Below are 25,894 nucleotides of genomic sequence, written 5' to 3' on the forward strand. Positions count from 1 at the left end.
CAGGAGCTGGCAGCAAATTGTGAATTCTTTAAAAGACGCATGTTAAACTATTCTGCGTGTACATAATTATAGAGTACAGCTGTCATTATGTCCCTTACCTTAAAGGGAGAGGCACTGTTCCATCACCAACTCACCTCGAGTCTTTGTGCATAATCATAGCATGCATTTAGTCAAATTCCAGTCCGAGTCATTACATCCTGCCTAATTCTGTGACTTAAACTGGGAAAATTGTTGCTCATTAGAAGGAACAAAGCATTTAAACAGTTGCAACTGTATTTTCAGGACACCCTGTGTGAAATACCAAACATATGACCCTGCAGAATCACGAGTCCCACATGCGAGCGCTAGTCCTGGAACCTGGTTTAGTTGTCCTCAGGTTAACCTGCCAGCCGAGTCCCCGCATTACACACATTTCCTGAGCAGAATGAGCAGCCGAACTCGAGACGAGCAAACTCGCTCGATGCAAAACTCAGCGCTGGCTGGAAGCCAGCTGATAAACCTACAGGCAGTAAATATAGCTGAGCAACGGAGACACGGGCAGTTCATCTTACTGACTGCACAAAAAGAGTTGTCTGCAAGCAAAAATTTGGGAGGGTCCAGCTATGAAAATCATAGTTCAAAGACAATATTAGATGCTAGAAGGAGCCTGGCTGGAGTAGTTTTTCAAACCTGTTGAAATGCCTTCCAGAAATCCTACATTGTTGTTATTTGCCTTGTCCGGGGTATGGCAAAGGAACTGTCAAAGCATGAAGACAAAATAACTTTTCTCAGTACATAAATGCTATAAAATAGCTTAAATCTGTGATCAAGGAGCATTATGACACAGTGAGTCTGAGATTTGATGCAGACTCGTGCAAAGGTGAACCCTGCCTGTGGTTCTTCGTAGAACTGCATAGACACATAGGAAACAGCAGCGTTCCTAGTACAGCCGTTCCCTGCCACCCACTGACCCACCATTCTCTCTTGGATTTCCCTTCTGCTGACTGTTGGGGGCAAACAGTGGAATTCGAGCTGCGAAGGGAAATAAAGCGCCTGCAGGAATACAGAGCAGCGGGAATCACCAACTTCTGTAGTAAGTACCTGATGCATTATTCAACCCATTCCCATTCATCAAGGTGTGGAAGGAGGATTTTACAACATTCAGGATATGTCGAATAAGAAGACACTTATTTTTGAAAAGCATTTGCCAAGCTCTTTAACTGAACAAGGCTTTGGCAGCAACGCTTCAGTCCAGCTGTGCTTTTTTACAGCTAGTTTGAGCCATCGGCTTGGAGAACACGCTGTCTAACTGAGCTCTGCTTTAGTCACCGCTTTGGAAAAGATTAAAATATACATATATATATATATATATATATATATATATATATGTCATGGCACAGTATTCTCCAGTGCTTTATCTCTGGCCACTTTCACTTGCTACCAACAAGTGTGGTATCTGGAGAGAGGCCGAAGAGCTCTACATAAATGAAATAGCCTGTTTCATCCTGGAGCTGGATCATGGGAGCTGGATCATGGGAGCCTTTTTTGTTTGGTTTTGGCCTGAAATTAATAGGGGGAGGAGTGCGGGGTGGAATGGGGTGGGATCTAACACCTTCCCATGCCAAGTAGTTGTCAAGAAGGAGAATAGCAGAGTCTGGTCCAAAGCTCGAGGCCAGTTTCTCGCTTCCTAATGCAGCAAAGCGCCGGTCTGAGCATCCCGAGGTGCTGAGAACGTGCTCTCTGTGTGCCGCAGGTGCCAGGACGTACGACCACCTGAAGAAGACGCGGGCGGAGGAGCGGCTCAAGCGCACCATGCTCTCCGAAGTGCTGCAGTACATCCAGGACAGCAGCGCCTGCCAGCAGTGGCTCAGCCGACAGGCCGACATGTACGGTGACGGCGAGACGGTGTTCTACACACCCCGCTGTAGTCAGCCGCCCTTTACCGTGCGGTAACAACAAACGCGTTCCCAATCTAGTACAGTAGGAACAGGCTGCAAAATTCACTGTGCTTGTTGAAGTGCAGACAGGTGACTAGTAAGGGCTCCAAACCTCAGTTCTCTCTATATTTTAGGAACTTCTGTAAATAAAGTCATGGAGGGAAGTGAGATCTTCATGGATATGAATGAGGGCGCAGATGACACTCGAAACGTTTCAGATGATTTTAGATGTAGCAGCATTATTGACGTGTAGTCACCCTGCACAAGCGCTTTGCTGCGGTGCGGAGGAGGGGTGTCCTGGGGGCGCGCAGCGTAGGCTGCATTGAACTTTTATTATGTTGCACGCCCCCCACCTTAAAAATAGAATATTTCAGACATGGTCTTCAGTCTGGGAATGCTAAATATCTAGAAATCCTGTTGACTTCGGACCAGGGCCTGGCTGTTGCAAGTTGAATTGTATAATTATTGGAAGTTGGGGAAGAAGCGGTTTAATGACAAATTTATGCTGTTATTCTTGAAAAAAAGGCAATTTGAAAATTTCCTTTCTTTTCAGTGACTCCGGCCTGAGCCCCACGGTACCGGTTCCGTCAAATTCAGGTAACTATCAGCTGATGGTCTGTGGCCAGTGGAGAAGAGCCCAGGAGAGCAGGAACTGCTTTGCCTGTGGAGCCCAGACAGCATGCGGTGTTTACAACCAGCATCCCGTGTTGAACAAAACCCAAACAAAATACCATGTAGTTGCTAATTAAGCAAACATCCTGCATACTGAATAAGGCAAGGATACTGCGGAAAAACCGCCACGTGTCTCTATAATTAAAGGCTGCATCATACTGAATATACAGGAGGGTAAATTAACGTTGCTTAACTTTAGTTCTCGATTTTGAGGCAGGAGCAGGACAGGGCAGGGGCTGGAGCAGCAGCCAGCACAGAACTTGGGAAAGTGGAGCTGCAGATTTCCCAAGATTTCACCACTTTGCCAAATTTGGGCAGTCAGTCCTGGGACACAGACCCATCTCTAACTGTGCTAAAGGTGCAGCCCACAGCGCAGGGGGGATAGACTATTGAAATGTGAATAAATAAGCTTAGCTTTGTTCTGACCTCTTGAAGATCTTAATACTATAAGGAGGAAAAGACAAAGCAAACCAACAACTGGACAGCTCTTGTGCAAGTTTAAGCTGCACCAGCTGAAGTTCAGCAAAGTTATAAACAACAGTGAGAGAACTATCAGACTACCTTGCAATAGATATTTCTTTCCATACTGTTTATCACAGCAGACAACAGTAAATCCACAAACTACATTTGCTTTACCATATCTGCATCATATTTAAAGGCATTTAAAGCAAACGCTGCTTCATGGAGTTGTCAGTAATGCCAGAGAATTCCCTGCTAATCACACCAACAAGTCATCTCGCGTCCGGCGTGTCCCGCACACTGCGCACACCCGGGCACTCCCTCCGGCCCCTGCGAGACTTGGCTTAGTCAGGACGTAGAGCCCAGCTTAACCACCCCCGTTGACAGAAAGCTCCTGTCTTTCGGTTCCTCCTAAAAGCCCGTGAGCTGGCGTTAACAGCAGAGCCCTCACACGAGTACTCACAGCGCTTAACTATGCCGGTTGCAAAATCAGACCTTTTATCAAACCAGTGCGGGTTTTGTGTTAAGTCCTAAATTGCCCTGTCTATAAACACTTGGATCATACTGGGTTAATATCACGGGGATTTAATTGCCTCTTCGCTAACACACCTAAGGAACAGTCACCAGACTGCTCAGGGTTCTGCACTGTTCTCCTCTCTCGCCCGCAGGCCGACGGAGCGCCCCCCCGCTCAACCTCACCGGCCTGCCGGGGACGGAGAAGCTCAACGAGAAGGAGAAGGAGGTGAGGAAAAGAAGAGCTCAGCTCTGTAAAACGTTCTCTGCACAGCGTCTCAGGTGCCATGAATATCACCTCAGCTCTATGCCCCAACCACTCTTTCCTGCTCACAAAAATCATTCAGGTTTTCTCATTGGCTTCTTAATTCCAGTTACATACAACGTAGCTGCAGCAAATTAGCTTATTTAGTGAAGAAAGGTGAAGCGCGCCAAGGTGCTGTTACAACATCCAGACTATGACACCCGCTCTTCCTCCTCTGTGAGACCGGGGTGAGCAGGAGGGTTATATTTTCTTAACGAACATTGATTTTAAAACCAGCAGAGGATTTCATCAAGGGCTTCACTGGACAGGTCACTGAACCTGGATACCAGAGCTCTTTCTTTATTATAGACGTCTCACAGCCAAACCTCAACCACCAGTCGTGGTTGTTTTCACTCCGGCACTGATGTGAACCATGGAGGGGAGAGCGGCGCATTGCTCATGTTTTTCCACACTTGTGCTTTGCAGTGCATACACCTGCCCTGTATTTATGGCTCAGTTGCTTTGGCAGCCCAGTCTCCTAATTCAGTGAGAGGCAACACTGGAAAACTATTGAAACAAAAGGGCTTTTTAAAATAGAAGACATAATCTGTCCTTAGATCGTCCACAAGGCAGATTTCAGTGCATGCGAAACACGGATGTACTTCACACACTTCCCTCTGTGAGGAAGCTCCTTCCCCTTCACTGGAGACGGCAGCACTGAGAATCAGATCCCAGATCCACCGCAGGACACGGCATTTCTGGCTCCACGCAGCATATCAATAATTGGGACTAGAACATTAGACTATATGGGGAATCTGATTTCCTCATCAGCTGAGACGTAAAGTCTGGGTCCCTGTGAATTCTGCAATACCCTATCAACGAGGAACAATCATTAAGCGTTTCCTCATTACCAAGGAGACAGGCAGGATCTCGCGGGGAGCGACTCCGGCACCGTGCGGGCAGCTGGGCCTGGGGCCGAGGGGGCGCTGGGCCAGCACAGCACGGGGCTCTGGAACCCGCTCCTCGTACCCACCCCCAAACACGTCACCCTCCCCGCGCCGCCCCCCGAGCCTTCCGGAGCGGCCGGCCGGGTGTGCACGGCGGCTTTTGGAGAAAGGTATTAAAGACTTAGTCTGCAGGGGATTAATAGACAGATGCCCTCCCTGGCTCTCGTCCAGCACGCTGAATTGCTGGTTGCAAGTCCCTTTGGCATGTGTACTTCCCTCGGTTTGTAAAGAACAACGCCCACGCAGGACACACTCATAGCTGCGCTCCGGTGAGCCCAGAGCTCGCTTTCATCCTCCTAGGTTATTTTTTACTCAGGAATGTTTTTGAATGCAGCAGCCAGCAAACTCCTCCCCTCCCTACCTGTGGATCCAAACAGCTCACAGTGCAATTACTGTAGGCCTCCTCCATACAAAAATAATACATTTTAAATGTTTGCAGAAAAATATTCGCGATGTTACTCCCCCAGCAGAGCTCACGCAATGTAAGAGCACGGCGAGTGTTGGTGTTTATTAACTTCACCTTTTGTCTTCCAGCTCTGTCAGATGGTGAGGCTGGTCCCTGGAGCCTATTTAGAATACAAAGCTGCTTTGGTGAACGAGTGTAACAAACAAGGAGGCCTGAGACTGGCGCAGGCGAGAGCGCTCATCAAGATCGACGTGAACAAAACCAGGAAAATCTACGACTTCCTTATCAGAGAGGGGTACATCACGAAAGCCTGAGGACACCCAGCGCTGGGGCCGCAGCCGGCAGACCTGGAGAAGCTTTGAAGTCACTTTGATAGCGCTGAAAGATTTTAGCAGCGTTGAATGAAGGACGCTTCCTTTTGTTTAAAATCTTTTGGGGCTCTTTTTTCTGTAAAAACAAGTAGGGAGCTTTGTTAAATGGTATGAATACTGACGTTTCTTTGTCTGGTGTCCTTTTGACTCTGCTGTTTAACAGCGCTGTGGTCAGAACTGCACTGCCGTGTAGTGCTGGAGAGAATCAGGTGCCACATAAGCTAATCTTAAATGTTAACCGGCATTCATTTCTAACACCTCTGGTAGCTAAAAAGAGAATCATGGTACTTTCATTCTGCCAGTGACACAGAATAAGGACAGAAGAGCCGCACATAATGAGAGTCACACTTTGTGTGAGTACAGGGGTACAGAAATGCCGTCCCCTCCCTGTTCGTACTCCATCCTCAAACAGCGTCAGCTTTCAGAGGAACGCACATGCCCGAGGGCATAAAAATAGAGCTTGCAGTGGTCCAGTCTTTTTAACTTAATTGTGATGAAGGATGGGAAAGGAAATCGCAGGGAAGCCGCTCAACAGTTGTTACTTTTCTGTGATATTAGCACATATCCCAGCAGGAGAGCGCTGTGCAGACCAACAAGCTTCATCTGCTCCTACTTGATTTGGGATTGTCAAATTCCATATAATCCCTCAGTGTAAGGCTGCGTTGCTGTGGCTCATTGGAAAGGGTGGATGTTCCACCCAGAGCAGCCTTTTGGAACATGAATAAGATGCTCGGTACCCCAACGTTCTCCCAGCAGCGCCGAGCACCTCGGGCCTTGTTCCCTCAGTTTCACATCAGCACCAACATACCCAGCTGACCAACACAGCAACGATGAATGTGACAAGTTACTACACCCCCCCCCCCCACATTGAGTGATCCATCATATGATTTCAGTACAAAACATTTGTATTTGAAAATACAACTGGAGGAAGAAGACGGTTCTTTTCAGATGCAGCTTGACGTGGTTCACTAGACAGTAAAGTCAAACAGTTTCCATTGCTAAGGTACGATACTGAAATAACATCCTATGGGTAACCCAACAGCCAAAGCCGGTGGGATGCTGGCTGCTTTCACGTTCGGGATCTCATGGAAAAGCCTGAGCTACAACTGTACTGATACCCAGTTTAAAAAAAGCCCAAACCTAAGCCCCTTTTCTTCCCCCGAAGTGTAAATATTGTGTGTACCTGAGGTGCCATTGAATGTGAAGTGTTTTGGTTTGTAATAAAGTCAGAATTACTTGAAACAACCTTCTATTCACATTCCTGGACTCTGAGTGAGACTGTAAAGGTCACAGACCTGCCTGTATCTGTACCCATCAGTTTCTCACCCTGAGATAAATGCACGACAACAGCTATATGGATGTGACCACTAAATTACCTAGAAAATGTTATTATTTAAAGAAAAGCAGCAGTAATAAGCTACACATTGAAGATTAAAGTCTGTAGAAATTGAGACTGTATAGAAGAGGAATGCCAAGGGAAGAGACAGAGGAAGCTGTAAATCCTTGGGAATGTCTTTTAACATTAAACAAACAGCCAAACTACCTTTTGCTCGATCTCCTCTGCTGTGACCTGTACAAAAAAGCAGCAGAAAAGCCAGATACACCGGTACCCGCTGGGACCGTCCCGGGAGCAGCGACATCCCCAGCAAACCCTGGTGAGGTTCCTTCGCTCCAGAGGGACCCAGACAGCACTGAGTGTGACCTTTTTTAACCACGCACAGAACTACCCAAACCCGAGCCCTGCGCTCGGGCAGAACCAAAGAACGCAGCCATCCGGAAAACATCAGGGAGAAATGGTCTCTGGAAAGGCGAGAACACGATCCAGGAGAGGAATCAGAAAAGAGACTTTTCCAAGGTAAGTAAGTGGGGCTGGGTTATTTCACTCTAATAGCATCATTGTACAAAACACACAGGTTTTCCCCTTTCACGGGGCATCTCCCAAGCCGGGCAGGTAACAGCCTCCAGCGCCTCTGCCAGCCTGGTCGCCTGCAGCTGCCGGCTACAACACAACGGGCTGTTGTGCTGCGCAAAGCACCAAGAAAAGCCGCATCAGAAACGGGCTGTTGGGTTCAACAGCTCCACCTGCGCCAGTGCCGGGTTTGGGCTGAGGGGCAGCGGGGTGGCACGTGGGGGCTCTTCACCCGAGAGCTTTCAAACCACTTCCAATAAAACAAGCCCCCAGGAGCAGACAAGCAAAGCCCAGCGAGCGGTGCCGGCGCAGCCCGAGCTCGGCTGTTTCAATGGCCGGATTGCAGGAGGTTCCTCCGCGGCACAAGGGCTCCAGCCAACACCACCAGAGCCCTGTCCCTTCAGTGACCATCGCCAAGGGCTCTTCCTCCCCTCCGCGCTCTCTCGAGCACCATTAAAGCAAAGAGAAGCCAGCGCTCCCTCTCCCCATCGCTTCTGTCCCCTCTCAACACTGCACAGCCCCTCTCAACCTTTTCCCAACACTCTGAGAAGGTGTTTTTGCAGAGAAAAGCCACCCTGAGCTCCCGGCTGCCTCTGCCTTGCCGGTCCCTCCTCCTTTAAATCCCGGCTCTTCTCCGACTCTCACAAAATGTCTCCGTGCTGCCTGCCAGACCCGCTCCAGCCTCCCAGGAGCGAGCTGTCGCCTCCATGCCATTTGGAGAGGCATTGAAGGGGGGGAATCTATCTTTATCCACGCTGGGAAGCGCCATGCGCGGCTCCGGCACCGTGCGAGTAATTAACAATAATGAAAAGTTGGGGTTGCCATGGATATGCTGTTCTATTTACAATGTGCATCTCTCCCCATCACCCAGACCCGCGCAGCAACCAAGGGAAATCAGAACCCCATTCAGTGCCTTGGCGCGGGGGGTTATTTTTAATGCTGTGAGAGCCGGGGGGACGGTGGGGGCAGGACAGCGGCTGCTCCACCACGGGTTGAATCCTCATCTGCTGGGTGCTGGGGCCGATGCCGGCGCAGCAGCGCGCTGGGTTCTGTTGGTGCCTCACCCAGACGCGAGCTCTCCGGGCAGCTGCTGCCAGCGGAAAAGAAACCCCATCAAATTGCTTTTCAGATACCTCAAACTAACCACTTGTGACCCTGCTGTAAGAAAAGCTTGTGTGGGTCTGGCGTGCACAGCGCTCCAGAGCGCCAGCCCTCGTTAGTGCACCGTGGGCTCCCAGCTAAGGGTTGCAGTTGGCTTAATTAGAGACTCAGGTGAACATGAAAGATTAAATATGGAACAAGGCTGGGGACGGGTGGGAAGACGGCCAGTTTGGGTTCATGTGCCGATACGGCTATCTGCAGAATTAATTACGCAGGGACTGGGGCGATGCGGGGAGGCTGTAGCTGCTCCATCCCAGCACAGCCTTAGTCACCGCTAAGAGCCGCATGAGGCATGCACGCTATGAATCCGCTTCGGGGCTGTGTTATTCGCCTGTCATTAAAAGCATCAGTGCCGGGGCTTTTTTTGGGTCTTACAGCTGCCGTCACACCAGCAGCAAACGCTGGTGGTGACTCACCCGGGAGGTGGGGGCTGCTGGAGCGGCTCCCGGGGGCTCGCGCCGCCCCCGGCACCGCAGCGGCCTCCCCGCTCCCGCGCGGGGCGGATCACGCCGATAACAAGGCACCAGAAGCCCTAGTTTTAGCTCCTACTCAAATTCCCATCAGGTGGGGCCGGTGAAACCTAAACCACCTCCTTTGGGAGAGAACACGGTGCCGGAACGGCAGCTTTTGAGCTGTGGTTAAAGCCACACCAGGGCTGCCCTCCTGGCTGCGGGGACACGGAGAAGGGAAAAATCCAAACCACGCAGCGATGCCCCATAGCGATCGCTTCTGCTCCTCCAACAAACTGGTTCAGTGACCTTCTGGGAGGAACCAGTGCGGAAAGCACCCGTGTTTCCATCCCGCTCCCTTCGACTGGGGCCCATGGAGGGTGCCAGGGAGCGACACACGAGCCCCCGCAGCCCCGTCCCGCCCGGCTGCTCCCACAGAGCCGAACGTGCTTCCGCAGGGGAACCAGGGGCCCGAGCACACACCCCAACCACGCAGCACGGGGTCAGGACACGTGGGAACGCGAGGAAGAGCATGGAAAACCCAGACATGGGGTCAAGCACAAGCTGGGAGCACACGGGGTGCCCAGCGTTTTGGGTGTCCATGGCGCGGGGGCTGTTAGACCCTATAGAGCCCGCAGTCACCTACAGCCCATCAGGTGGGAAAGCAGAGGGAAAACGCCCGCCGGCCCCGTGAATCAGAACACCCCGTGGATTTGGAAATGGTCACGCACCCTCGCACCCCAGCCATGTCCTGGGAGCCCCAAAGCCAAAACCTCCCCCTGCGCGGTTGGGATATGCCACCCCCTCCGCTCCTTGTGTCGCCAGAAAGCAAACGAGCAGCCTGCAGTGTTGTGACATCCCCCTGTGTCCCCAGAGAGGCCTCCAGTGACCCACATTTGGCCACTTAAATTGCACGCGGTGACCTCAAGCTCAGGTTTTGTTTTCCCTCATTAACAAGCCATAGCCCGAGCGCCTGCTCGGGGATCTCTGCTCCGCGCTGTCACCTCGCGTTGACCGAGAGGCGGCCGATGGCTCCGCGGCTCCATTTATCCCCAGGAGATCACTCGCTGCCTCCCCGGGTCCCCGCTGCCGTCAGGGGGGCGGCAGCACCCCGAACCCGAAACAGCCCTCCCGAGCGCCTCGAAGGTGCCGCTTGGCTGGGACACAAGTGCTGCCAGGACAGTCAGTGCCCGTTGCTCTGTGGTTTGCGCACCCTGGGATGCGGTTGTTGCTACCGAAAACCAGGAGGCCCCACATCCCCGGGCTGTTTGCATCACGCAGGGACCTTTTTTTGCATCACGCCTGTGCAGGCGGCCGAAGGCGGGGAAGAGTAAACTCTGTCGTAGCCATGGAAACTGGAGAGGATGGATGGCGGCGGATCCCTGCACACGCTGCCACGGGTGGAACGCAGCATCTGCTCCCCACTCAGCCGACCTGCGTGACCCCGGCTGCTGATCACACCCCAATCACACAGGGTGACAGGAAAACACCCCAGTGATTAAGCTAATAGCCCTAATGACCAGCTAATGGACTGCGGGCCAGACGCACCCTTCGGGAACGTGCCCCGGACTGCACCCTGCCACCCGCACCCCAGCGCGGATCTGCCAGGCCGGGCTGTGCTGAGGTGGCTTTGAGCCCCTCCATTGCCCCAAAGGCACCGTGGGGTGTCATTGAGAGGGTCTGGTCCTGCTTGGAGCATCTTCTCCCCAACACAGTCTCCATATCTCTTCCAAGAGATGCACAGGATCCTGCGGGAAGGGGGAACCTGCCCACACCACAATGTCAGCTTTACAGGAGAGCTGCTGCTGCCCCCGTAACCCAGGCAGCACTGCCGGGAGCAGGGCCGGGGGTCCCACGGAGGCACCGCTGGCCGTGCTGAGCAGCACCCGAGAAAGCACTTGCTGCCCCACACCTCCCCTGCACTCGGAGCAAACCCTCCCCGCGCATGCATTGTGGCCCAAATGGCTCTTTGCAGGAGGGGACAGAAGGACACCAGCCTTTCGGCAGCGCCCGGCCTGCCCGCCGAGTGCCCCCGGCCCCGCTCCAGCGCCCACAGCAAACCCTTTGGTGGGGCCGAGTGCGGGGAGGAGCCGACATTTCCTTTTAGCTCTGGTACCCGCTGCATTTGCCGCATCCTTGGGTCAAAGGCCTCCCAAGTTTCCCTCTTTGCATCCTCTAACCCACGCTAAAAACACATAAAGCTCACGGCGGGGTGAAGGTTAAAAGCACAAGTCGCACCAGCATTAAAAACATCCGTGCGCTGTTGTGTGAGTGGTTCGGAACCACCTGTGTCGAGCAGCTTGGGCTGTGCAAGAGCCTGTTTCTCATTTAATGACAGTCAAATGGGGGGAAATGAGGGGTTTGGATACTGATGGGGAGAGCTCCACAGGATGGGGAGGCTGCCACCCCAAAACCCATCCTCATGGCTCCCTATGCTGCAAGGGCTCCAACCCCCGGGTGCAGGCACAGCCCTGCCCCCGGCTCCCGGGGAGCCCCCCGGGCTCAGCCCACCTCTGGCAGCCCTGAGCTCGCCCAGGGGTCCGTCTCTGCCCCGACACCCTGCAGCTCCCAGAAAAGCAGCAGGCGAAGGGCAGAGCTGATGCAACACAGAGGCAAAGCAAACCTTGAGCTTGCAGAGCCGAAATCCTCACATTTTCAGTTTTTGGCCTTTTGAGGTTTTCTTAATTTGTCTATTTTTGTTCCTCGCCCACCTCCGCGCTGAGTGTGACGAGAGCCTGCGCTGGAGAGGCCGGGTTTTAAGGAAGAGCACTGGCTGTTATAAAGCAGCGAGGCTCTTGGAAAAACAGCCTCTGGAGCAATAAACAGCTCTGGTGCCGAGGGCTGTGAGGGACGGCTCCATCTGGGCTGCTGAGTCATGAAACCTGCCCAAGGGAGACACAAGCCAGAGGGCTCGGGGCAGGGGAAGCTTCCTATTAGGGATTTTTGCTATTTCAGTCCGAACGCGTGACGGCAAAACCAGAAACCGAACAAAAGTGGGGTGGAAACGCTTCGCTCCAGCAGCTGGGGGGTTAAAGTGGAGGCTGCCCCCTCCTCCTCCTCCTCGCCCCACTGCACCCGGGTCCATCCCCGCCGTGGTGGGGGCGGTGGGAGCAGACCCGGACACCTCAGCCCCACGATTTCCAGCCAAAGCCAAACTTGGGCATGGCCCAAGTCCACAAAACCCCGGCTCAGCTCCCTGTCCTCAGGCTGTCCTCCCCAACAGGGACCCCACGACATCCCCACGTGTTGTCATGGCCCCATAGGGACCCTGTGATGCCCCTGCGTGGACTCTAACACATCCTCATCCCCACAGGGACCCCACCATATACCCCCAGGGACCCTCACTTGTCCCCAGCCCTAAGGGACCATGTCATGTCCCCACATACTCTGGTAGAGCCCCCATGGGGACACAGCACATCCTACCCCTAACAGGGACCCCACCATGTCCCTTCACGGACCTGGCCATGTCCCCACAGGGACCCTGCCACATCCCCACACGGACCCTCTCGTGTCCCCATAGGGGTCCTGCCACGTCCCTTCATTGACTCTGGCACATCCCCATCCCCACAGGGCTCCCGTCTTGTCCCCACAGAGACCCTCACTTGTCCCCAGCCCCACAGGGACCTGACCCCACACACTGTCACAGCCCCACGGGGACCCGCCAGGTCCCCCGGGGAGCGGGCCCGGGCCGGGGCAGCCCTGTCACCGCCCTCGGGACACGGGACACCGACCCCGGGGGCAGCGGCGCCTTTAAGGCTGGGCCGGGCGCCAGCAGCCTCCGCCCGGGGGCCGAGCCCGCGTAGCCTGGTAACCGCCGCTCGGCGGGCGGAGCGCGGCCCCGGCAGCGCCGCGGTCAGGTGGCAGCCCCGAGACCGAGCCCGGCTGCCGCCCGATAAAAGTCCTGCCCGCCGCCGCCGCGAGGGAGCGCGGAGCCGCCGCGGAGCCATGGTAAGAGCGACCCGGGCGGGCCGGGGGCAGCGGGGCCTGCGGCGGGAGGGGCCGGCGGGCGGGGAGGGGGCGAGCGGCCGCGCGGGGCTCGGGCGCGCCGGGGCTGCTCCGGGCTCTGCGGCCGCCGTGACGCCGCCTGCGCGTTATTTACAGCTCGCCCCGGTAAATGGGCCTTAAAGTGCCGTCCCCGGGAGGCCGGGCAGCCCCGGCTGGGCGAGCACCGGCCTCCCCCGCTGCCCCGGCCGCCCGGCGTGGCCTCGGGGCTGCGCTGCTGCCCCAGCCCCGGGGGTGCCAGGAGATGCCCCCCCGGAGCGGGGGCTCGGGCTGTGCGGGGAGAGCCCGGTGCTGCGGGGCTGGGGGCAGCCGCGGCCCGGGCAGCGCCAGGGCCGGGACAGTCCGGGACAGTCCCGGGTGTCTGGCTGCGGCGGGACGGTGCGAACACCACGGTGGGTCTGCCAGACGCTGCCCGAAAGAACAGGGCAAGGCAAAAAACCTGGGCACGGGCGGCTGGACCCTGCGTGGGGAGAGGGAGTCGCTTCGGATCTGCACAAGAACGGCCAAGCGCAGAGGTCGGGTGTTTCCTCGACGTGGAAACAAGGCTCAGCCACCCCGGCTCGGCCACCCCGGCTCGGCCCATGGAGCCGCTGCCCTGGCACCCCCGGCTCGGGGCACCCGGTGCCCGCACCCCGGTGTGTGCCTGCGGCCGCTCCAGCCCCGGCTGCGTGCACAGCCCTTGACTCAGCTCCAGAGTAGCCGCTTTGAGCAACACTAGTAATCAATGAGTGGCATTTGGCTGTAGGGAGATTGGGAAGGATTATAACCTGTTCGACTGGGCAGCAAATGAGTCCTTTATTCTGCAGCTCTGAGTATTGACAGATGTCCTAATATCATGTTGCGAGTTCAGTTTATCCCTAATGCCAGTGGCACAGGAATGGTGGAGGGATTAGCACTGACAAAACACTGTTTTCCCTTGCGATACACGGGATCAGCTGTCCCTGCCCTGGCGGGGAGCAGGTTCCTCCCCCGGGCCTCCATCCTCCTTGGGCAGGCTCTGGAGCGCTCGGTTCCCAGGCCATGAAAAACAAGAGTCCCCAGTTGTGGGCGCGTGTGCCGTCCCCACCAGCAGAGACCCGCCGCTGTGACTCGGCCAACGCCACCCTGGTGAACACCAGTAATGCTGCAGGTTTTAATCAGTTTACACCTAGAAGGTGTGAATGTGCAGCTCTGCCTGTCCTTTCTGCCCCAGGGGCTCACCTGGGTCCAGCACAGGGACACACAGGTCCCATCCCTCCTCCAGAAACAGGCGAAATCCCAGGGATTCCATCCAAGCCCTCGCGGGCTCTGCTCTGGGCTCTGGCATCGCTTCCTTGCTGGTTAAGGGCAATATTGAAATGTGCCTGGCTTAATTCAATACCTGATCCCAGCTGGAATCTCAGAGCTGGAAAGGCAGAGAGCTCACACTGCTCTAGTGCTCAGAGACAGAGAGAGGGGGGGAGACAGATAATGGGAAAGAACTGCAGAAGCCAGCACAAGAAAGACTCGCAGGGATCTCTGTTTTGAGGGTCGGTTCTGACGTTGTCCCGGGGACTCAGCCACGTGGCACAGCTGGGTGTCCAGGCAGAGTGGGGACGGGGGAGAGGGGACAAGACACCGGGCACAGCAGAGGGACCGGGAGCAGCTCTGCTCCTGCTGGCCCCAGAAAAGCCCTTTACACAAGTGGTTCACCAGTAGTGGAAAAGCCTTCCCGGCTTCCTGCCACTGCGGGACCTGTGTCCAGGGGCCACCTGCCAGGGTGGATTTCAGGCTGGACATGAAGAAGAAACTGTTGGCCCTGAGGGTGGTGAGAGCCTCGCCCGGGTTCCCAGAGAGGTGGTAGATGAACCAGCCCTGGAGACATCCCAGGCCAGGCTGGACGGGGCTCTGAGCACCCTGAGCTGGTGCAGATGTCCCTGTCATGGCAGGGGGGGCACTGGGGAGCTGGGAAGGTCCCTCCAACCCAAACCATCCTGCGATTCCTTCAGAGGTGGGGGTAATACCCTAAACTGGGTATGGGAGCTTCTCCCAGCCCCTCTCCTCTCCAGGTACACAACCCTAGCCACACACACACGGATTTATCACCTCAAGAAAGATACACTGAGCAACCATGATGCAAACAGAAACGCAAGCACCTAGCAGATAGGGCTCTGGCTTTTGGAAATAGCTGAGAAATCTCTGCACAGCAGCCCCAGCTGCCTAGAAATAAAGCCTTAAGCTAGAAGGTGCTTCTTTGTGCATCGCAGGGCAGGGGACGCGGCCCCGGCGGTTGTGCCTGTGGAGCCCTCCCTGGTGCCAGCGCTGCAGCTCGTGGGCTGGTCTTGCACAGCTACTCCCCCTCTTAAAAGATCAGGCAGGTTTTAGTTTCCTGGCAGAAAGGCTCAACAGGTGCTGCCGCGCTCACCCCAGCCCTGTGCCTCACCGCAGGCTGGGGCACCTCGGCTGCTGGGGCTTAAATTTCCCCTTTGCCAACATCCCACAGTGCAGAGGGTGTCGGGGAGGCTGAGCAGCAGCTCTCAAGGGCAGGAGCCCTGGTTCACAAAGGAGATTGGAATTTGCCTGGTGTCCCTTCTGCTGAGCAAAAGACAATTCCCCCAAGCCTTGAGCAGACAGAGCCACACACCGAGGGGCACCGGCTGCCCTGCGCTGCTCACAGGGGAGGTGCTCGCTGCTGCGTGTAAACTTGATTTCCAACTAATTGATTACGATTTGCCTCCCTTCCCGTTACCCTAAGCAACCCCATCGATGTACTCAGAAGGTGACCTCATTCCTTGCAGCTGCTGCGGGCGAGCGCGGCCGACCAGCCCGTTCCCATCTCCCATCCTGCTGTCTCGCTGCTCTCCCTCCAGCTCTTGCTTCCTGCTCCGACTGCCCGGAGCTGGAGCTCGGGGGGCGCGGGCAGCCCCTGCGTGTCCCGGGGACTCCAGCCGGCTGCGGCACGGGCAGCGGCACCGGCCCCGAGACCCCCGGGCAGCGGGGCTGCGCTCAGCCTGCACCCCTTGGCAGCACCCCTGGAAAAGCTCCGCGTGAGCACCAGCGTGGAAGCACCGGGCAGCTCCCAGGGCACGTTGCAGTGAATTTGCAGCTGCCTTTGATTTTATGGTGTCAAGCTGGGCTGACAGGGACGGGGCAGAGCGCAGAGCTGCTGCCCTGCCACAGAACAACAGGCGCAAGCTTGGGCAGCGAGCAGGGTCACACGTGAGCAAACACACCAGGTCCCTGTGTTTTGTTCAACTAATAAGGAAGAGATTGTGTCTCTCCTGTGAGCTGTGACTGCGCAGGGCACAGCCCCAGCACAAACAAGGCTCCATGTCGCAGCAGCCGGAGCCGCAGCCTGCCCGGTCTGCTCCGTCCACACCCCCAGGTCACACACACACTGGGACACGAGCAGAGGAGCTTTTCTAAACTCCACCTGCAATCCAGATGCCGTCAGCTGGCACCAAAATAAGCTGTAATGCTTCAGAACAGACAATATCTCCACCTGGGGTCCAAACCCAGCCCTCTGTGTTCAGCTGAGTACAGAACTGACCCTGCACACAACTGTAGGATCCCATCCCTGCCTCCTCAAGGCTTAATTATGGGTTTTAAAAGAGTGCTTCATGGACCCATCCAGAGTTCTTAAGAAAGGCGTGGATGGCCACGCTGCTGGCTGGTTCTGTGCCCCACAGATGAGCCCTGTGCCCCCACTGCTCTCCAAGCGCCTGCCACGCAGAGCACGGCGTTAGAGCCGGCCGGCGGCTCCAGAATAACAGACACCGCTTCCAAGAGAAAGATGGTTTGTTTTCCTTGCATAAAATGCTCTCGCTGGCTGCTGAGGGAAGCTTGGCCCCAGAGCGGAGCGGCTGCATCGTGTAGGGGTTTATAAATACCACGGAGCTCTGGGTGGCACCCGCGTGGCCCCGTCCCGCAGCCGGGAGCCCTCCCGCGGCCAGAGGCTCCTGCAGGATCCGCTGCCAGGCGGAGCAGCGGCAGCTCTGCCGTCCCCGCTCGGAGCGGCTGCGTGGCAAGGGGTGCGTAATGTGCCCGTGGGCGGCTCTGCCGAGGACACCGCGGCGGAGGGTCGGAGCTGCCGCCCCCGCCTGGCGAGCCCACAGCCAGGGACCCCGGCCCGCGGCCAAGGAGCAGCCTCAGATCCTTCCAAAACAACCGCACTACCCATTTTATCTGCTGCTTTGGTGCTGGGAGAAGAGCAGATCAGGGAGGCAGAGTAAGGAGGGGCTGAGGGGCTGGTAGAGCTGCGCTAGACATTTAGGAGCTCATCAGCTGGGCTGATTTACAGCCAACTCGAGGCATGCCCTGACACTCTGCAAACACTCACAATGCTGCCCCTGCCTTCTGCAACTGCTCGTTAACCCCTCGGTGCATTAACCTCGGCAGCCTGGTCACAAACCAAGGCTCGGTGCTGCCTGGCGCCTGCAGCCCGAGCTGCGAGAGCGAGGATGCTGCTCCTGGGCTGCAGGAGGCAGATAGGCGAGGCTTGCGGAGTCCTGGCCTTACCCAGGCCTGCCTGGAGCAGCAGGCGCGCCATCCGCGCCGGCCGTGACGCAGGAGCGGCTGCTGTCACCCTCCAACGGCAGCGTCACGGCAGGCTGGGACAGGCTAACGAGGGCTCGGCAGCCCCGCAGCCTGGAGAGCTGGCTCGGGTCACGGGAGCAGCTGGAATTCCAGGTGTGCGGGGGAGGCAGCGCCACACCAGGAGCAAAAAAAGACCCTGTACTTATGGACTAAACGGGTCTGATCTGGGGTCGTCGAACAAGGACAAGCCTGGGACCCTTTGCAGCTGTACCCCATGAGTTTCTTGTGTAAAGGGGAGTCACACCCGAAACGCACCACGACACCTTTGGGAAGTTAAGCGGTGTGTTCCTGCAAGCACAGGAGACCCAGTTGTGCTGGGTGCTGCACAAGCATCCAGGCAGACAGATTCTTATCTGATTTACCATCTGACGCTCCCACCCTGTGCTCGCCCGCGAGGGGAGCGCGGGCTGCGAGCTGCAATCAGTGATCGAGGCGCCCCCAGCCCCAGCCGCCCCACCGCCCCCTCCTGCTTCTCCTTCCTTCTCTTCCGCTTCAAAACCAAACCACTCGTCCATCCCATCACGAGGACGCGCTGCTGGCTCCGCACAAGCCCGTCACAGCTCCAGGAGCACGTCCCGGCAGCCAGAGGCAGGAAAGCGGGAGCCGGGCTGCCCGCGGCCACCGGCCGCTTCCCACTGCCACGGCCCCAGCGCAGGCACAGCCTGACCCTCACAATGGCTGCAGTTTGCACTCTCTGCTGAAATTTATTTTAAATGCTGTTCCTCGAGACCATTTCTGGAGCAATTTGCTGTTCAGCCTAGCTAGGAAGAGCCCTGAGCAGACTCGTTCATTCAGCGCTTCTAATATTGACTCTTCTCTTGACTGCAGCATCAGAGAGTGTGTGTCATCTCTAAAATGAATAACTTCTCCTCTCCCGGGAAGGGGGAAAGGGCTTCAGTACTGACATCTCACATACCCAACCCACAAACCTGCTTTGAATCCCAGATGGTGCTCGGGGAATAAACCCCGGGGTTTCGGTGGCTTTGCTGTAGGGGCAGGAGGGCCCAGGAGATGCTCTCACCCCGCCAGGTACCAGCTCCATCGCCACGTTACTGATGGACCATCCAACACCAACTACAAGTCTTGCTCAGGTCCCTCAGCAACAAGTCACAGCCCCTGAGCTCAAGCCAGAGGAGCCCTTAATATAGAAAATCCAAAAAATAACCCCAAATCAGAGGAAAACCACCCAGCAAGCACCAGAATAAGAAACCAGAAGCTCATACTTGCCAAGTCATTATCTAGAGACCGACAAGCAAGGCTCTCCTCCTGTCCTAACATCTGCCTGTTTGCCTTTGAGCTCTCAGACGTGTTTTCAAGCCTTTCTCAGGAGGCCCAGGAATGTTTTCTTGTGGGAATTTCAGCCTTTGTTAGCAGGACTGCATTCCCAGGAACGAAAGCAAGAGAAACAGACTCCAGCTATTGCAAGATTTGGAAGAAAAGAGTTGAAAGCATTGCCAGCAGCCGCCTTTCCGAGGGGCTGGACCACCCGATCCGCAAACCACGACATCAGTGTTGTGTTGCTTTTGAGACCTGCTTGCCTGGAGAGGAGCTGCTCCAACACCAGGAAAGCCAGCCCGGTGGGAGATGAGCCAGGGTCAAACTGCTCAGCGCTGGGACGGCACAAACCACCAACCAAGCGCCTGCTCCCAACCGCACGCGAACCACGCGGCGTCACCTCGAGGCGCAGCACCAACACCCGCGCTGCCCGACACGAGCGGCCAGACTTACCCGAGCAGCACGGCCGGGAGCGGAGGGCCTGCGGGGAACCCGGGGTCTGCAGGACGGGGTCCCGGTGCGGGGTGGGGCTGGAGAATCACCCCTCGTCATAAACCTGCACCCAAGGACAGCGCTGGCCAGGAGCTCTATGGAGAGACCTGGAGGCTTTGAAGACCAGAGTCGTCTCCAGGCTGTAATTATCCACTTGCTTTCCCCCACCCCTAATTATGCAGATGAGAGAAATGGCAGAACCCACCAATCTGCTGGTGGGGGAGGAGGCTGTGCTGGTCCCACTCCTGTGTCACCAGGGCTGGGGTCCCCAGGGTGGCAGGGGGTCCCCAGCCCTTCCAGTGGGGCGAGCACACAGCAGCAACTGCTCTCTGTGCCTGGGGAAGGCCAGGGCAGAGTTTACAAAGGGGCTTTGTTTGGGTCAGGCCTGTTACAACCTTAATTAATCAGTTAATTGAGTCAGCTAAGCCAACGAGGAAGCAGGAACACCTTGTCAATGCCATCCCAGCACCAGCCGGGCTGTGCCCAAGGACCACGCTGCACCCCGGGAATGTCACCCCTCGCGGGGACCACAAGCACACCCGGCTCTTTGGAGGTGGTTTTGGCTGCTGCCGCAGGGACAGCCCCACTCCGAGCCCACGGTGTCACAGTGTCCTGGGCAGCACCCGCGGCCCCTTCGCAGCGCGACAACCGTGACGAACCAGCCAAGACGGGCTCCAGCGCCCTGGGACACTGACTCCAGGTTCTGTGACCACCCCGGCCCACAACTGCTCAGAAACTCAAACCAGGAAAAAATGGCAGGAGACACGGGGTTGTTTTTCACACAAAATGGTGCAAAGTGGCTGTGTGGTGCAGCTGTCCCTGTCCTGCACCGTCCCTTGCAGGTCCCACAGGTGGCACAGCCAGGCTGGGCTCTGTGCTGGCCTCGCCTGATCTTCAGCTGGTTTTCTCTTTGTTTCTGCACACAGCAATGGCTGGGAAGAGGCTTCTCACTTTTTTCCTCTCTCTCCGCCCCAGCACAATGAAGAGCAACAGTGTTGGATTACAGCGGGGACACGGCGGGATAAATCGGGTGTGTTAAGAAAGGCAAATGCAGTTTAACGGGAGCGAAGCAGCGGATTTCAGGCGAGCCTTTGTCCGGAGCTGGCCGGGTCAAACAGGAGGGTGACGGGGGGGCGCAGCTGTCTGGACGGACTCACATCTGCACGGCCGGCGGTGGTTCCGCTGAGGGGCCGAGGGCTCCGCGGCCGGCGTGGGCTCCACCGCCGGGCACACGAGGCTCCGCCGCCAGGCACACGAGGCCCCGCTCGTTCCGCGGCTCCCGCCAGCGGCAGCTGCTCGGCCTGGGCTGTGTGGGCAGCCCCGCGGCTCCGTCACACGCCTGACACAGCGTGTCGCAGCCGGTGGCATCCCAGCCAGAACACGGGCAGGGCCAACGGCGCCTGCCGCCCTCAGCAGCTTTCCCCAGCGTCTGAGACAGCACAGCAGCCTTATCTCTTGCCTGTTGAATGGATTCCTCTCCAAAACATTAACTCTTTCCAGACGAGAGCTGCTCTGCTTCGAGCAGAGGCCGTGCTGCCTGGTGCCAGCCGTTTGGAGCCCCAGGGAAGTGCTGTGTAACTGGACACAGGGCTCTGGCACCCACCCGTGTTCCCAGCTGGCCCCAAAACCCGCCCTGTCCCGCCCTGCGCTGACAGCGAGCAGAGGTGGGACAGGCAGGGCCTCCCTCGCGCTGCTCCCGGAGCAGGAACCTGCTTGTCCATCAGCTCGTCCACCTCATGGGTCTCACCGTCCGTCTCACCGTCGTGCGATGCCGCCGCGGGGGCCGCTCGGCACAGTTTGCTGCCAGCGTTTGCAGAGCCAGCCCAGCCTGTCGCATGCAAATGTCCGGATAAGTTGCTGCCTGCAAACAGGAACCACTTTATGGAAAGCAGCAGAGCCCGTCCCAAAGCGCCCCGAGCGCTGCTGGGGAGCAGCTCGAGCCCAGGGCTGCGGGGCCGGTGGTGCTTGGCGCGCTCAGCGTGGTCGGCATGCTCAGCCCCAGCAGCGTCAGGGCCCTGCTGGCGCAGGGACGGGTGCCCTGGTCTGCGGGAGCCGGGGGGACGCACCCGCAGGCCCCGGGCCAGGCGATGCTCTGCTCTCCATGGGCAGCAGAGCCGGGCTGCCTCACCTGCACTGCAGGGACTCGAGTTGTTTCTGGTCTGGCTGGAGAAATAAAACAAGGGGTTGCTGCCCCGTCCTCCGCTTTCCGGGAGCTGCAGGTCCGGGTAGCGCAGCCCTCGCAGAGCAGCTCCCAGGAGGGAGATTTGGGCACCGTCGGAAGACACGCAGACCTGCACCAGCTCTCTGGGACTGGGCGAGCGTCTTGGCGGATGCTAAAGTAGACATTAGAGCAAATTAATTACTTAGTGGGTTTTTTTTAATTTAATTGAGTCATGACTTTTGCGCCAACCTCAGATTCCTCTGGGCCTCCCGTGATTTTGAACAGTGTGTTGGCAGCAACTGGTGACATTACGCTGGCAGCACCAAGTGCCTTCCCGGGCCGGGCGGGCAGGGAGCTGTGCTGCTCCCCCCGTTCCTGGACGACACCCCAACACGGGGCTGCCCGGTGCCCTGTTGGGGTCGCGACACATCCCAGTAAACCCCCAAATCTCTTCTCTTCCCAGTGCAGTGTTGGACACACTCTATGAGACATCCCAGCTTCAGCAGCCCACAGCACCCGTGTGCCGGCCCGTGATTTGGAGCAGGACAGTTTCTTACCAAGCGTAAGTGCCCAAATCCTTTGTGTCATCAGGAACAGCCATTTGAGAGCAGGGGTTTCCCCTGCTCAAAGGACTTTATTCCTTTGAAAAACACGCCTTTCCGTGCCGCTCCAGCTGGGTGACTGCGGTGGGGCGTCCGCAGGGGAAGCCGAGCGCTCGCAGCTGCAGCAAAGATCTTGTTGGGGCATGAACTCTTGCAGCACCAGCACTTTGGGCCCACGGTTTCAGGAGCTGCTCAAGTACCTGCCAGCAGGGAACAAGCCACAGAGGAGCCCGTGTTGTGCTCATTAAGTTACTGTACCACAAAGCCACGCCAAAAATCCGCTGGCAGCGTTACCAGCCGCTGCCGAGACCTGCCGGTGCTTCCCAGCACGCGGGATGCAGACAGACGGCTGCGCTGTGTCGGGGTACAGGACCCTGCGTCAGGGCCTTTCAGCCCTTTGAGGACTCTCTAACCCAGAGAGTTAAATGCTGGAGGGACAAACAGCCGCTCAGCACCCCCGGTCCCCTCCGGGCAAAGCCCGGTGCACTTTGGGGGGCTCAGACGTAGCGGGGCAGAGCAGGGACTCCCCAGCTGGAGACCGCACAGCTCCAAGGCTCTGGCACAGTGTTGGTGCTCTGAGGCTCATCCCCTCGCTTGTGCCTTCTCCACCGGCTTCAGAGCAATCCTGAAGGAGCAGGGGAAATAAAAGCGGGTCCCTCCTGGGGCCCGAGCCGGGTGCACCGCTCAGGCAGGCGGACCCAAGTCTCTCTCCAAAGCATTAGTCAGTCATTGAAGCAGCAGGAAAAGAGCCGCCCTTGTCCCAGCCTCGGCTTCGGTTTTACACTCAGCTTCTGACAGAACCAGGTCAGTCTTTCCACACTTCCCCAGCCTCGCTGAGAGCCGATTGCTGCTCGGGATGGACGTGACTCACTGCCTCCTCTCATGAGCAACTTTCCTCTGTTTATGTACTTTGGCGGGGCCTTTCATACACCTAAAAAAGGAGAAGGGCGGCGCTGGGGAGAGGGCAGGTCATCTCAATTGCTGGCATCTGCGTCCAGCCCCACTGAGCTGTTTCTCACCAGCCTCTGGGCCCCGGCCAGATGTGAAGTTGCCGCTTCTGAGTGCGGAAAAGGCGTAGCTGCTAATCTTCCGCCTGCTAATCCGGGTGAAACGCTGTCCGGGCCTACAGGTACGCTGCCTAAACCCTCGACAAGTAATTGCAGCTAATTAGGCTGGGAGATTTTTTGGTTAATATCTGCCCAGGCCGTGCCTGGGGCCCCGTGGTAATAATCCCGACGCAAACCCGCAGCAGCTCAGCGCAGGGCGGCTGGCAGGAGGTTGTCCAGGCCAGGGGAGCGAGTTGGGTTCTCCTGTTCTCCTGCCAGACGCGGGCTCGTCGGACCGCGTCCCGCTCACAGGGCATTGCTTGTGTTTTGCAGGGACTGAGCGGAGGGAGCTGCTGCTGCCCTGACGCCAGCGGGCCAGACAACCCTTCCCTTGGCTGAAGATCCCGGTGGGTCTGTTCCCATAATGGAAGCGTGAGTGCCAAGATCCTCCATGACCTCCAGAAGCCACAACTCCTTGCCGAGAACTCTGATGGCTCCGCGAATGCTTTCCGAAAGTGCCCTGGGGGGCATCGCCCAAATCACCCCCTCGCTGTACCTGAGCCGGGGCAGCGTCGCCTCCAACCGGCACCTGCTCCTGTCGCGGGGAATCACCTGCATCATCAACGCCACCATCGAAATCCCCAATTTCAACTGGCCCCAGTTTGAATACGTGAAAGTGCCTTTGGCTGACATGCCCAACGCCCCCATCTCCCTGTACTTCGACAGCGTCGCCGACAAGATCAACAGCGTGGCGCGGAAGCACGGGGCCACCTTAGTCCACTGTGCCGCCGGCGTGAGCAGGTCGGCCACGCTCTGCATCGCCTACCTGATGAAGTACCACAAGGTCTCCCTCTTCGAGGCGTACAACTGGGTCAAATCCAGGCGCCCCGTTATCCGCCCCAACGTGGGCTTCTGGAGACAGCTGATAGACTACGAGAGGAAGCTCTTTGGGAAGACGACGGTTAAAATGGTACAGACACCATATGGCATCATCCCAGACGTTTATGAGCGAGAGAGGAGACCCCTGATGCCTTACTGGGGAATTTAAGGTGACTGCAGGCAGGAAGCACAACAGAAGGGACGCGCTGTTCCGAGTCAACCAGACTGGAGACATTCCCTTCTCCTTCTACAGCCAACTTTGGTTCTTTACCATACAGCAGAACCTCAACTAATTCTCACCTCACTAACCTGCAAGGCCAACGATTCCCCTCAAAGCGTTTCTCTCTACAGGGATTCCCCCACCCACATTTCTCTGATTTAGCAGAATGAGGCCTCCTTCTAAGTTTATTCCTTTCATAAAGCCTCCCTCCTTTTTTCAGTTTATTAGTATCCTATGAGGAAAGGCCCAACAGGCGTTCGGCAGAGTTAATGAACAAAATGTGCTTTGTGATGCGGTAGCCTGGATATTTCGTTAATAGCTTGTTTGCTTCCTTGCAAAGTCCTGTAGTGGGTAGGGAGCGGCACTAGCGCGGGGCGAGCGGGTCCTGCTGGCGCAGCGGGGGTTCCGGAACCAGGAGGGCAGGGCTGCGCTGCTAGTGCTGGGCTTTTCTTTAACAGCCGTAGTGACTCTCAGTATATAGTGTTTGAGATCTTTAGTCAGCTCTTAATCTGTATTAAAATTAAAAAAAAAAAAGTGAAGTCAGTTCATGTCGGCCACAAATAAAATTTGAATTACTCGAATCGAATAAATACAAGATCCTTTCTCAGTCATTCCGCACCAGGGCAACGGCCCTGGAATACACTTACAGGACTGAAAAATGCTGGTGTTTCTTGTGGGTGGAAAGTAAACAGAGCTCCTGTCCAAATGTGGCTCAAGACAGAAGCGAGAGGTGAACCCTCCCCGGCTCAGCCAAAGAACCCCACAGGAACTCTGCGCACGGCGCCTTCCAGAGGGGATGAGCTGCGTTTTCTAACATTCCATCAACCAGCAAACTGGAAGTAGGTAAATCTGCTTGATTACTCAGCTCTAAGTACGGTCGTGATCTGCCTTAGCCCATTTCCAAATCACTTCATGACATCCTCAAGGTGACATCGCATTCTAGAATTATTCTGTGCAAACGGCGATCTGCTCACGCTCCGGACGGGGCCGGCTTTGCCTTGTTCACCGCGCGACGAGAACGGTGCCAACCCGAGACGGGAGAGGCCGCTGCCTCCTGGGCGTCCCCCAGCCCCGCGGAGCGGCCGGGGCTGGTTGAACTGGAGTGCACGGCGAGCCCGTCCCCAGCGGACACAGTGTCCCCTGCTGAGCGCTGCGGAGGAACAGGCAGATCGCTGGATGCCGGGAGAGCTCTCTGATTCAAATGAGATTCTATACTTGTAAAAAAAAACAAAAAAAAAATCAATAAAGATTAAACCAGAACATGTGTTGGTTTCCTGTTCAGGACGGCACTAATGCATCTCGAATAACGGTGAGAACGTGGTGTCCCAAGAGAAATACTGAGATTGTTCCTGTCATTTGCTGCTCGGGTCGCAGTCCAGCCCGGTGTCCTGCGCTTCCCCATCCTCAGCACCAAAGCGGGTAATTCATTTGGCTGGGTCAAACCCTTGCTCTGGCCAAGCCCCAGCTGAGCAGCCGAGGTTTGCGAGAGCGGAGGTTCCAGGTTCTCCCCTGCACGGTGGGGTCGGCTTCCCCAGACTAAAACCCGCTGAGGCTGA

At 56.8% G+C, this 25,894-nt stretch overlaps 2 protein-coding genes across 3 annotated transcripts in view; both read left to right on the top strand.

Moving 5' to 3' along the window:
* TADA2A (transcriptional adaptor 2A) overlaps positions 1–5,710 on the top strand; it is a gene marked incomplete at its 5' end in the record, with an annotated part of 7,117 nt that extends 1,407 nt beyond the window's left edge. The window contains 5 exons of the mRNA XM_082068793.1: positions 887–1,072; positions 1,733–1,865; positions 2,470–2,513; positions 3,716–3,789; positions 5,346–5,710. Of these exons, the coding sequence (XP_081924919.1) occupies positions 887–1,072; positions 1,733–1,865; positions 2,470–2,513; positions 3,716–3,789; positions 5,346–5,531 (623 nt within the window). The 3' untranslated portion in view covers positions 5,532–5,710. The remainder of the gene's footprint in view (positions 1–886; positions 1,073–1,732; positions 1,866–2,469; positions 2,514–3,715; positions 3,790–5,345) is intronic.
* A 7,220-nt stretch (positions 5,711–12,930) lies between these two features.
* Positions 12,931–25,590, top strand: DUSP14 (dual specificity phosphatase 14). 2 transcript variants are annotated; one of them, XM_082068685.1, is made up of 3 exons: positions 12,931–13,055; positions 22,055–22,153; positions 23,573–25,590. In XM_082068685.1, exon 3 carries the CDS (start codon positions 23,691–23,693, stop codon positions 24,285–24,287), a length of 597 nt encoding a protein of 198 aa, XP_081924811.1. In that variant the 5' UTR covers positions 12,931–13,055; positions 22,055–22,153; positions 23,573–23,690; the 3' UTR covers positions 24,288–25,590. The 2 variants fall into 2 exon arrangements, with proteins under 2 accessions (XP_081924811.1, XP_081924812.1); XM_082068686.1 differs by having other exon boundaries at positions 13,033–13,055; positions 22,060–22,153.
* The last annotated feature ends 304 nt before the right edge of the window (positions 25,591–25,894 follow it).

Source organism: Streptopelia decaocto, assembly GCF_964273445.1.
Source record: "Streptopelia decaocto genome assembly, chromosome: 18".
Taxonomy (NCBI): domain Eukaryota; kingdom Metazoa; phylum Chordata; class Aves; order Columbiformes; family Columbidae; genus Streptopelia; species Streptopelia decaocto.

Coding starts and splice junctions, on each gene's coding strand:
- DUSP14 (XM_082068685.1), top strand. CDS start 23,691: ATGACCTCCAGAAGCCACAACTCCTTGCCGAGAACTCTGATGGCTCCG.